The sequence below is a fragment of the Xiphophorus maculatus genome, chromosome 20, assembly GCF_002775205.1.
Source record: "Xiphophorus maculatus strain JP 163 A chromosome 20, X_maculatus-5.0-male, whole genome shotgun sequence".
In the NCBI taxonomy this organism is placed as follows: Eukaryota; Metazoa; Chordata; class Actinopteri; order Cyprinodontiformes; family Poeciliidae; genus Xiphophorus; species Xiphophorus maculatus.
Genome location: NC_036462.1, coordinates 16,321,505 through 16,333,623, shown reverse-complemented (window position 1 = coordinate 16,333,623; position 12,119 = coordinate 16,321,505). Strand labels below are relative to the sequence as shown.

At 36.1% G+C, this 12,119-nt stretch overlaps 1 protein-coding gene across 1 annotated transcript in view; it reads left to right on the top strand.

Moving 5' to 3' along the window:
* The first annotated feature begins 429 nt into the window (after positions 1-429).
* The window catches only part of LOC102218679 (guanine nucleotide-binding protein G(i) subunit alpha-2), a 45,288-nt gene continuing 33,598 nt past the window's right edge, over positions 430-12,119 (top strand). Inside the window, exon 1 of the mRNA XM_005796916.2 lies at positions 430-1,156. Coding sequence (XP_005796973.1) covers positions 1,039-1,156 — 118 coding nt within the window. The 5' untranslated portion in view covers positions 430-1,038. The remainder of the gene's footprint in view (positions 1,157-12,119) is intronic.

Genomic DNA, 12,119 nt, shown 5'->3' with positions numbered 1-12,119 from the left:
TTTGGACATTTAATTGTTTTATGATATTAGACTTTTGAGCCAGTTGAGGCTTTTTTTTTTTTTTACTTCTCCAACCATCAACAGAGTATTTTTCCCACAACACAGGCTCTTTGTACCTTATCATAACTTGTCGAGGCTAAACTTATTTTAAGCTCTGTGGGTCATCATGACCCTGCACTCTGCTGGCAATCACAATGTGCAGCAATAAATACTACTTACTACTAGTCACTACTGCAGTTTACATATACGTGTGTGTATATATATGTTTACTCGGTTACTCTTGGCGGGGATTATGTTCAGCTAAATGCCACGTGATGGCGCTGTGCACTAGTTATTCCTGCGGCCTAATTACGTGCAAAGGCATTTCATAAACATGTGTCGCACGGGCACCTTTGCCGTTTTAACAGTGGCTGGGCGGTTTCTGTATGACAGCAGCTATCATTAGTGCTGTGTTTTTGTCGACCTATGGTCAGCAGAAATGCAGAGGAATGAGGCCGGAACAGCGCCCACTGCAGACCGCTCACAGCACTCCCCCCTGACATCTCTCCGCGCTGGCTCGTTTCCCACTAATTGGTTTCGCTCGGGCCAGTCCGTGGAGAGCTCACCTGCTTTTAATTGGACTATCGCGACAAGTTGCTGAACTGACGTCAACACAACCGGTTGACAACTTTTCGCGCGACGATATCTGAGGATTTTCGCGCGAGACTAATTGACTGCACCACGCAGGGACGCGCTGTTCAGCAGCAAACCAGGCTGACGAGACGAACGAGGGGAACGGGCGCAGGCTTCTCCAGCCAGTGCTTGGATGTATGGATGTAGGGAAGAGGGGGGTTGGAGCTTCTCGGCATGGACCAAATAGCTTCCAGTTGAGAGCAAAAGAGCAGGGACATTGATTTCATATATCAATAATCAGGAGTAGGGTATTTTCTCCCTACAAGCCGCTCCATCTATTTCCCTGAAATCAGCAAAGATACATTTTTTTTAAAAATATTTTTGTTTTTTTGCGCAAGTGGTCGGTGCGCCCCTGCCTCCGGATCCATGGGTTGCACTGTGAGTGCTGAGGATAAGGCTGCGGCGGAGAGGTCAAAGATGATTGACAAAAACCTCCGAGAAGATGGAGAGAAAGCAGCAAGAGAGGTGAAATTGCTTTTATTAGGTAGGTTACCTTGGGAGATTGCTCCTGGGTTTATAATATTTAATGGGAGGACGTGTATATTCCCAAAGGAAAGCAAATATCAAAAGGTTAAATTAGACTTTAATTTAAAACAAAAGCAGAAACAGAGTTAATTCTCTCTGGGTTTCATTTTATATTAGCAGATGCAGTATTGAAGTCACCCAAGAGTCACACTTGAACAGTATTTAAGATGCTATTAATTAGCCAACACAAATGTCCTGATTCCTGCAGATAAAGGCAGACATCATCATGTCAACAAGCTGTCCTGATTTGCTTCTCAGAGCTCTGAGTTGGCGTTTTTCCTAGAAAGCCTAATTTAATACAGCCAATGAAACCTGTGGACCGGGGCTAAACATTAACAGAGCCACCCACTGGCTCCACTATAACAAAAACACACCTGTCACTTTTACACACAGCTAGATTCAGTCCCAAGTGTTTTCTAAAATCAGTCTGTTTTATGAAAAGTATCCTGCAGCTTAGCGGCACAGTCCTTATTCTTCCCTTGGCCTTTTCCTCTCATACTTTATGTGCAAACACACTCGGGCAAGCAACCAACACACATCCTCCCACTCATCACCACATTCTCAGTTCCCCCTTGTTCTCCTCTGCTGTCTTTTCTTTCCATCAATAAGAGTCTAATATGTCTTTTTTTAAAATAAATTATTCTAGGTTGTGGAAGGTTTTCTTCATCATCTGTAAAGGAGAGAGAATTATTTTTATTTTATTTGAAGTGTCAAGATGTTTAAAAGGGACTTGATCTAGGTATATGGTTAGTTGTTATGGTTTCATTAACCAGAAGCATCAAAGATGGCTGCCTCTGTAATAACAAATGTTATTAGTAATAATGATACAGGTGTGTTAGTTGGAGATGCTTTTGATGGCAACATTCGGGGGGCCTAGGCGCTGTGCCTACACAAAGTAAAGCTCCTCCAAGCTGCACCCCTCCTCAGAAACCTTTCTTACTCAGCTCCTTCAGACTAGCGGCAGCAGCACTTAGCAAACACCTAAGTGGAACTGTGTTTCTTCTGTATTTATCATACTTCTTCTTAGTCCAGCGCTACTAAGACTGGTTGTAAATGACATAATGAGGAGCATTCTTGTGATAACGTGCTGAAACCAGTGTGTTGTAAAAAGTAGGACCTTCTTAAAGAAACAGAGGCCCGATTTCAAGGCCTCAAAATATGAAGTTGTGTTTGATATATGCAACATTTTTATATTTATAAAAAAGCTGAATGTAATATAATTGATTCTATTTCATAGCACAATCTGTCTTGAAAATACATATTTCCCCTCTAATATTTTGATTTAAAAGTCTTCATGTGTCATAGTAGAGGTTGTAGTAAAAAAACAAATATTGTTCAGTATTCCATTTAAATTTTCTGTTGTCTCTTTGTTGTTCCTCTGCAGAGCTCTGGTGATTTGTCTTTGGTTATTATTTCTGCTCTAGATGCACTTTTATTAAATAAAATATCTTCTCCTTGTCCCCCTGAAAAAATCTCAGAAGAAGATGGTTAGCAGCACATTGCTTACTCTGCCACAACAGATTTTCTGCTGGTGGAGATCTTCAGTAACAATAATGCAATAATGGAAGGAAAACAAATTCATATTCATTTAAAAACAACAATACTACTGTTTTAACTCAGGAAGAGTTCAGAAACCAATATTTGGTGGAATAACCAGGAGGTTTTCAATGGGGTTCAGTGCAACGGGCTCTTCATTTTTTCTAGAGCTGAGTATATAAAAATGTTTTTTGTTTGCTGGTAGCTCATACTTCAAGAATAAAAATCTATCCAAAGATGACTGTCAGACTTCAGCAACAAGAGACAATAGAGTCCGAATCAGTGGTCCCATTAGCATTAACTAATTCTAATCTCAGCCTTATTGATTGATGCATCTCTGTTAAATCATATTTCTTTTAGCTGATCTTGTGTCCTCTATTATCCATATCCAGCAGCAGTAAACAGCTATTGCTGCCTAAACATGGCTACATCTTGACGGCTGATTGTGCCCTTTCCTCACTTTGCTGTAGACCTGCTGTCACCTTGTCTGATTTCATACGTCATCATTCTTGGCACACACACTTGAAAATTGAGTATGTCCTTAGATGTGTATGTGTGAGATATCAGGGATCCTGTTGTTAAAGGGTGACAGTAAAGTAAAAAGGTGAAACCTCGGTGATGTGCACTGTGAGCAGTCGCAGTAAATGTAACTGCTCATTTAAAGCATCAGTTTTCATATTTAAAAAATATGAAAACTGAAACTAGAGGTATATTGCTTGGTGTTTCTCTAAGTTGAAGTGTATCACTGGGACATTTATGTGTAAAATGGATTAGTTAACACTGATCAGGCTTTAATAGGTTGATATCAATTTTATTTAAAAATTCTGACTTAATGATTTTGACTTTTGGTATTTTAAGGACAGTAACAGCACAGACAAATCTTTATCTTGTTCTATATAAGGAAATAGTATTCACTTTAGTAAATGTGTTAATGAATGTTGTTATAATGCAACTCCATCTCTTCCTGGTTCTGTTTCACTTGTTTTCCAGAGTGTCCGTGACATAATTTGACAGCTTTAACATAATCACTGCTTTGACTAAATCCTTCCAATGTCACAATCCCAAAAAGTTTTGGAAACATTTAGTCTGTAAGAAGCTGTCTGACAAATTGGCACAAAACTACATCCTCACTGAATAACAACTTGCTCAAACAAAGAAGAAATGAAACATTGTTGGTTTGCAGATGGATGAAAAGCCTCTCTCAAACATACAGAGAGCTGACTGCATACTCTGCCTGATGCTTTGGCTGACGGTGTAAATATTTCACTATATGTCCAGAGGAATTATATCAAACCCATTTTGCTCAATATTAATGGGTATGTGCAGGACAGCTTTTTGGCAGGGTGCATTGACTCCTCATATCCTTTTCTTAAACGATATACCAAGTTTTACAATTCCGGGGTTTTTTGTAGGTACTGTTTTTTTTGTTTTTTTTTTTTAGGAAATTGCTAAAACATCAGGAAGCTCAACCCATCTCAAGATGAAACTACATTATTAAATAATGATCTTATGAAGATCAAAAAATGGCTTGATCTTTGGCATATGCATAGACGTAATGTATCGGTTTTTATTTTCCATGTACATTAATACAAATTGATATAGTAGATCTTCATCTGTCCATGTCTTTGATTTTCAATACAGAAACCGAATGGAAGGTCAATTAAAAGTTGACGGAAGGAACTGACTGAACATAGAAAAAAATAGTTATTTTTTGGATTAATCTCTTTCCCAAAAATACATGTATGAAATGAATGGCTAACTGCCAGGCCTCTGTGGAGCTGAATGACTGATCAGCCATTTTATTCAGGCTTGTAGAGGAATACATGGATTTGACTTGGGCGCTCTGTTACGAGCACAGAATACAATACTTACAAATCATATACCACAAGTTTAACAGAATTTTCAAAGTAATCATTTATTATTTCAAGAAGAAATAAAGAGTTTATGACTGACATAACTCTCCTCAGATAATTATAACAGATTACAACCAAGTGGAATCCACTGTTTTATTACTATCTAAACAATATAAAACAAGAACTTGTATAGTTTTACAGTTGGCAGAATTCTGTGAATTGTCACTCGTCTTCATTCGTTTAAAACCTCCTAAATCACCATCCACTGCATCTAACTTCTTAATTCCCTCGTCAACAAGGCAAAAGTATAATAATGGTCCTTCATAGACATTACTCACCTCTCAACAGAGAAGAGAGCTCAGAGTATGAGACTGTCCATCTTGAGATGACAACTTCACAATTACCTACTTATTGAAAGAATGTACTCATTGACTATTAGTCACGTCTCTGGTGAATACCAATAAGTCATCAGGAAATGCGTGCATATGCTAATCTAGCAAGAAATAACTGGTAAAGCTTTCAGACCTTGGAATAAGTTTTACTTTGAATTGTGAAGAATATTTGCAAAAACACTTTTTTCCACCCTAATGAGAGAGTTCTCAGTAACAGGTTCATGTTTCAGGCTCCATGCATGTGTTGGGCCTTATTTTGTCTGTGAATGAGATTATGCCTGAGGTGGCTCAGCCGTGTGTCTGCTCACCCTGATGAAGTGGGAAGTGATCTCCGGATATTTCCTGAGGCAGGATGGAGGTTTATCACACCCTGGAAGAGTGTCATGTTTTGTATTTGTGTATTTCTACAGTGCTTAAGTTAAGAGCTGCAGTAATATATTGAATGACATTGCAATATCAATGTGTGCAATTTGGCAATCACAATAGGATATTATAAGTTACAGTATATGAATGCAAATTCTTCATGCCAATGATATTTTAAGTTGGTTGGACAGCCTTTACACTCAATGCTTCTGCTTGATATGATTTTAGAGGCTAAGATGCAAAAGCTCAAGGCGAATGATGGGAACATGTAGGATAGTTGCAATTAATGATATTTGCTTAACTTTGTACTTTGCATCAGAGTATGAGGCTAGCCAAAATAAAATAAAAACTACATTACTCTAATGTCAGTTTTAAGTATGTTGATCTATATTACTAACATATTATGTAGTTGCTCCTTTTCAGTTTTAGATAAACTCTTAGATCATGTTATACTTTTGTTCATATTATTTTTATTTTATATTATGAAACTACCATTTTTATCTCAATTTTATCACCCTGTGGGAATCTCATACTAATCCAACCTAGATTTGTCAGAGCACGAAAAGATGAAAACTACTACACAAGCATGATAAAACAGAGAAGTAATATGCTGCAGACATAACCACATCACACATTAACAGCAGAGTCCCATTAATGTTAGTCCACAGATGTCAAATTGAAAGCCTACTGCAATAAAAGCAATAAATCTACAGAGAACAGTATGTGCTGTATTCTGATGTGTATTGATATTTATTTAAAAATAAATCCTTCATAGAGGTTTCTCACTTTGTGGGTAGATTTCTCAGCGACATTTATTCAAGGGCTTAAAGTTTAAGCAATTTCTAAGTAATCTATGTAAGATCTATGCCATTCAGTTTCTGCTGTGGTTTCTAACCGCTGTTCAAAGTTATTTCTGTAGTCTTTGAAGTCATATTAAATTAATTACATGGGAGAAAAATGTAATTAACTTACTTTCAAAGCCGTTATCCATTTTATAATCAGTTGAAAACGATTCCCCCCCTTTTATTATGCTTTGGACTTTTTTTATTCATTTTAATTTCTTATTCACGCTTATTATTAGTTCCAGATATAATTTTAGAGATTTCGTTTTTATTTTACACAGATCCCTAATACACTAAGTGCAGCATAAAACATAATTTACCCAATGTCAGAAAGTAGGAATAGGACGGTTAGTCACCATCACATTACCTGGACATCATCAGTCTCTAAAGCCTGTTGATGTAGAAGGTGCTGGATGTTCTGTAAGTTGGCATGACCTTCACTTCCTAATTGGTTCTGCACGAACACTCAGAAACCTTGTCGGTTTGATAAAGGGTCAGAGGGAGTGATGGTGAAAAACAGGATTAGTGGTTGAGATAATAAGTGGTAGCAGCAGAGAATTGGTTTTTTTAAATGGATGCAACCCCTAACATGTTTTCTCTGTTTAAAAAAAAATCTGATTGTCTTAACACAGGTACATCTCAATAGGATAGAATAATGTAGAATAATGTCAAAGATAAATACATTTTGTAATTAAGTTGAAAAACTGAAACTCGTACATGGATTCACTACACGCAAGGATGTAGTTGAATTGCTTGTTTCCGTTAATTTGAATGATTATCTGTGACAACCATTGAAAATCCTACATTGTTTTTTTTTTCTGAAATTTACATCAATAGAAGTAGATGATTTTTGTAAAACAGAAATTATATTTTATGGCCAACTCACACAATCATGGGGAAGACTGCTGATTTGATAGTTGTTCAGTAGAAAACTTCTGTTAGGATGTAAGCAACAAAAGTTAAATCCTAAAGATGCTGGCTGTTTTCAGAGTATACTTAGAGATTCTAATGTAAAGAAAAAAATGTGGTAGAAATTGGTGTTCAATCAACAACTTATGTATGCCAATGAGCTACATTTGGTGTCTTTAGTTTTTTGTCGTGGTTTTATTTTTCTAAATGCCATTGAAACAATTATATGCTAATGACTGTTCTAACCTTGATATATCTCCAGTAAGTAATGGTACATTGGCATAGTAGAACAGAATCCTAGTTTGCAGTGAATATTTGGCTTCATATTTTAACCTCTGGTGGCTGAATTGAGAAACTATAGACAATGGTGATGGCAAGAAATGATATTCAACCTATTACATTATTGAATGATTTTAAAACACTACAGTGCAGCTGCAAACACTGATAGCCAGCTTGAAAATGTAAATTAAATCTTGGAATCTTGCCTTCATGCAAAGTGTCCTTATTAACTTTGCTGTTGGCCCTAAAATGTTCTGCATTTGAGAAAAACAAGAAGCAATGAAATGATAAAATCCTAAAGCAGCATTGTACAAAATTCAAGTTGGATGTAATTTGCAAAATTTACTGCAAAATTTCAAAGAGTTCATAATCATAGATCATAAGATCCAGTTCTAGCTAATTTAATAATTTATTCACAAAGTATATTATGAGGTGCCCAGTAATGTAACCCTTTCTTAGCTGCTGTCGGTTGCTGTTGCTTTGTCTGTTATATATAGTTTAAACTAAATGAAACACAGGGAATGTGTTATTCATACATTTTAAATTCTTTGATATTCCTACCATTTTTTGAATCCAAACCAATCTTAAAAAATGAAAAATAAAAACTTTTAATTGCTACTAAACATTTTATTTTATTGTACTGTATATTAATAGGACTTTTCCTACTGCACAACTGTATTACCTCTTGGGATTGTTTTATGCTCAATCCTCCAGCAGCCCTAAATCAATAGCTTGCTCCTAGTAGTAAAGATGTAAGAACACTTTAAAGCCAGCAGGCCACATAAAATCTACCCATTCCCTTTCATTTATCAACCTCTCCAAAAGCATTCATCTACATTTTGTTAGATGAATTTGCCTGAATTTGCTCACTGGCACAATGAGAATCTCATGCACAGAAGAGCAAACTGCAGGAGAGCAACTGCAGGGAAGGAAACTGTCACTGCTTCCCTAATTATCGTTCTTCAGAGGTTGGTGCAGAGGGAAACATTACCGGTTCAGGATATTACATCCATCGATCAGTCACACACTTTTACGTGCTCTAGACAAGATCGTTAATGTGGAACCATAAAAATCCCTTTTCCTCCCAGAAGTGGTAGATTGTAATAATGTGTCGTTTTGTGATATAGACTGTTAGTCACATTATGAATCTTCCACTGGATTCACTGTTTTCGGTAGCAGGTAGAACATTTGATAAGTATAATTTGTGAAGGGGTTGGTTCTCCAAAGGATCTAAGGCTGACCAAACAGAGATAAAGAAACCTCCACAGACAGAGACCTTATTTAATACAGTAGCAGTTAAAGGTCAAAGTGCAGGATTTAACAGGTTATCTGTTAAATCTGTTAACAGATTAATCAGATTAATAGGGTATTTTTTGCAAAACTTTAGAACTAAATAGAAGAAATAAAATAAATTTTTAAAAGAAATCTATTCTTCCCAATGTAAATTTGAATCAAATTTGTGTAGATTTGTTTGTATTTTTGAGTAAGTCAATGTCATCCACTGAAAGTTTTCACTTTTATTTGTTGTAAATAAACAAAATCAAAAGCCCTGACAGGGGAAAAAAATCCTGAAGGTTCCTTTCTGCGCTTTAAAGTCTCGTTTAATGAGATGACCGATAAAAAGGCAGGAGGTTTTGCCAGCTTTATGGTAACCTAGCATGGCCCCTCCTCCACTTATTGCTAAGTACTATGCTCTTAGACAAATTAAAATGTTTTCTTCTGGAAATGTAGTGTATTAATTCTATATTTGTATTTTTATTCTTTATCATTTAGTTCTGCAGATCAAAATAAAAACAAGTATGTTTTGGATATCATAATTTTAAGTATAATAATCAATGTTATTTTAGCAGCTTTTGTAAACTGTTGCTTTTCTGTGAGATTATACTGTACATTTATTTTTCTAATTTTTGCTAAAACCTTGATGCCATATTTTTACTCATGGTCATCTAGCTCTTATTCTCACACTGAACAGACTTTATGTGCCTTGAAATTACTTGAAATGTAAAATTGTAAATATATGTTTATGATTTTATGCTCACTTTCTTGTACATCAACTTTAATTTTTGCAACATTTTATCCAAAATATACTGTTTCTCAGCTGTTGTTCTCAGCCAACAGCTGAGAAACAGAGAGAATATTTAAAAACAGGTGTGGCAAGATAGAACTTAAAGAAAGGAAGATGTATTTTATGATGTATTTTATGCAACATTTTAGCCAAAATACATTCCAAGATACGGCAAGAAATGCTAGATTTAGCAGTTTACTTAATGTCTAATGCTGTTTAAAGGTTCTGCTTCTGGAATCCAAACCCTGAGTTTGCTGTGATGGGAAAAGCTGGAATGATTTATGCATCAAAGAGCAGTTTCAAATTACAGAACTTTAATGTGGAAGCTCTGCTGCACTGTCTAGGCTTATGAATGGCTAGAATAAAGATGCAGGGGTCCTCTTACATCCTGCTAACAACTTTGAGGGAGCAGTTGACCCGTTCCTCTGCCTCACTCTCTGCCATAGGTTTTAAAGATCCGGCAAGAGGAATGCCGATGCAGCACTGCTACGGTGGAGGATCTGTCTGCTTTGCAGCAGTATGAACTCAATTCTTTCAGTAGCATTTACGATCTGCGGCTCTGCTGCAGACTCAATCAATTCCAGGCTCTACATTCAAGGTCAGGCATTGATTTGACTCGCAGCTCATTCCAGGAAAAAGCTATCAGCTTCTAGTGCTCATTCATAATAAGAGAACTAAAGAGTGGCAACAAACTATTGCACTGCAGGCCATAAAGCCTTCTCGGTTGTAATGAAGTAATTATTTTCCTTTAAAAAATTAACGGATGGAATAGAAAACAAGCTGTTGAGGTAGTTGCTCCAACATTAAATGGAAAGATGAGCCAATGCTAGATGTATGGTGAAGTGACGGTGTAATTTCAACCTACATACACAAATATTAAGCACATTAACAATGAAAAGACGGTTACAAAATCTGGCTGAAGGTACATAAATAATGTGGAAGCCTGCAAAGGATAACCATCAGCTAAGAAACTGAGAATTCCTTTCTTTAAGTGTGGCAAGGTACTTAAAGAAAGGAAGACGTATTTTATGAAGAATTGGGATGTAAACCAGATTAACGTCTTGGAAATCCAGGTCTTTAATACTTAACAGAAAAGTGGTTGAACTAGTCATTATTTTCTTTTCCTTATCTGTTGTTGGGACAATTGATTGGAAGGTCTAGAAGGGGAAACCCCAACATACCTCTGACATCTCTCTAACTCTTCCTGGGGAGCTTATAAGCCCTTTCCAGGCCAGAAGTCACATATAGAAGTGACAGCTGATTTATTTTAATGGAAAGGATCAGTGGTTTTACTCAGAGTCCCCCCATGTTGTCAAATCTTAACTACTAAATAGAGAAAGCTAAAGTCATGTGCTTGTATTTGTGGATCTTGCTCAATGTTTAGTCATAATCTATATCTCATCTCTATAGGTTTTTAATGTATATGGAGCAGTAAACTTATATTATCCCTTAAACACGCTATTTGATTTAAAGCCCTCATCTTCCTATTAATTTCTTGCTGCCATTGGTTGTGCAATGACTCGTTAATAAGACACTGAAATGCAGAATCTCCTCAGCTAAATGCAGGAAATCATCCAAACCAGAGGGAATATTTCACCCTTTTCAAATCAACAATACTGCCTCCAACTTAGAGGAGCTGACTATCCTCCCAGCTGCTCACACACGGCTTTCTAATGCTTCAGTGCATGTTGAAGATCATAGCCTTAAGAAACCAAAAATATCTCATCATCTGCAAAAAGCAGCAAGAATTAACTGAGGTTCTGTGACAAGACATCCTCACACAGCTTCTCAAGGTTCTGTCCATCAGGGTTATTTACATTTTATATTAATCATAAATGCTTGGTTTTAATGATTTAGATCCAGTCCTAATTTATAGGACTGAAAGCTCTAGAATTTCTAACATTGACATTTTGCATTTGTCAGGAGCCCTCTAGCTGTAGCTCATTATAGTTTTCCCAACCTGGCCCACTTTTTCCAGCTATTAAGATTAGACCTGATTTAACCTTGACCTTTGTTTTGTTTGTTTTTGTCTCATTTTGAAATTATTTACAAAAATGACAATCATTTTTGTAAATGTCATTCTGCAGGAGTTTACATTTACAGGAGTTTACATTTACTTTTTGTCTAGTTTTGGATCACTGGAAGGGATCAGGCAAAAATCTTTGGGAACTTGTCTTTGAACACAAACACCAGATATTCAATAAAAGCTACTGCAGCAGCTTTACTCCTACATTATCTCCTCAAAGGTTATCTGTGAACACCATAAAGCACATATAATTTAGTTTTAATGCTAACCTTTCTCTTTAACAAGATATAAACACATGTATATTCTAGGAGAGAAAAAAGGAACCCTTTTAACAGGCAGGAACACACCAAATTAAAGTCTGAGGTTTAAACAGGGCAAACCTATTAAGGATCTTCTCATCATGTTCAAATCATCTATAATAATTTTGGACAGTTTAAGTGGGAAAAAATGTCACAATGTACGAAATTATCCTCAGAAAATGTCTTTTTTACAGTTTACCAAAAATGTAAAAAAAAAAAAAATCTAATTTTTTTAATTGTTTATTTAAATGTCTTTAATTTTTCATTATGATTAAAATCATATATCTTACTCTCCAAAATATGAGAGAAAAACCTGCATGAGTCAATTCAAAGGGTTTGTTTCTTGTCCTTGTGGCCA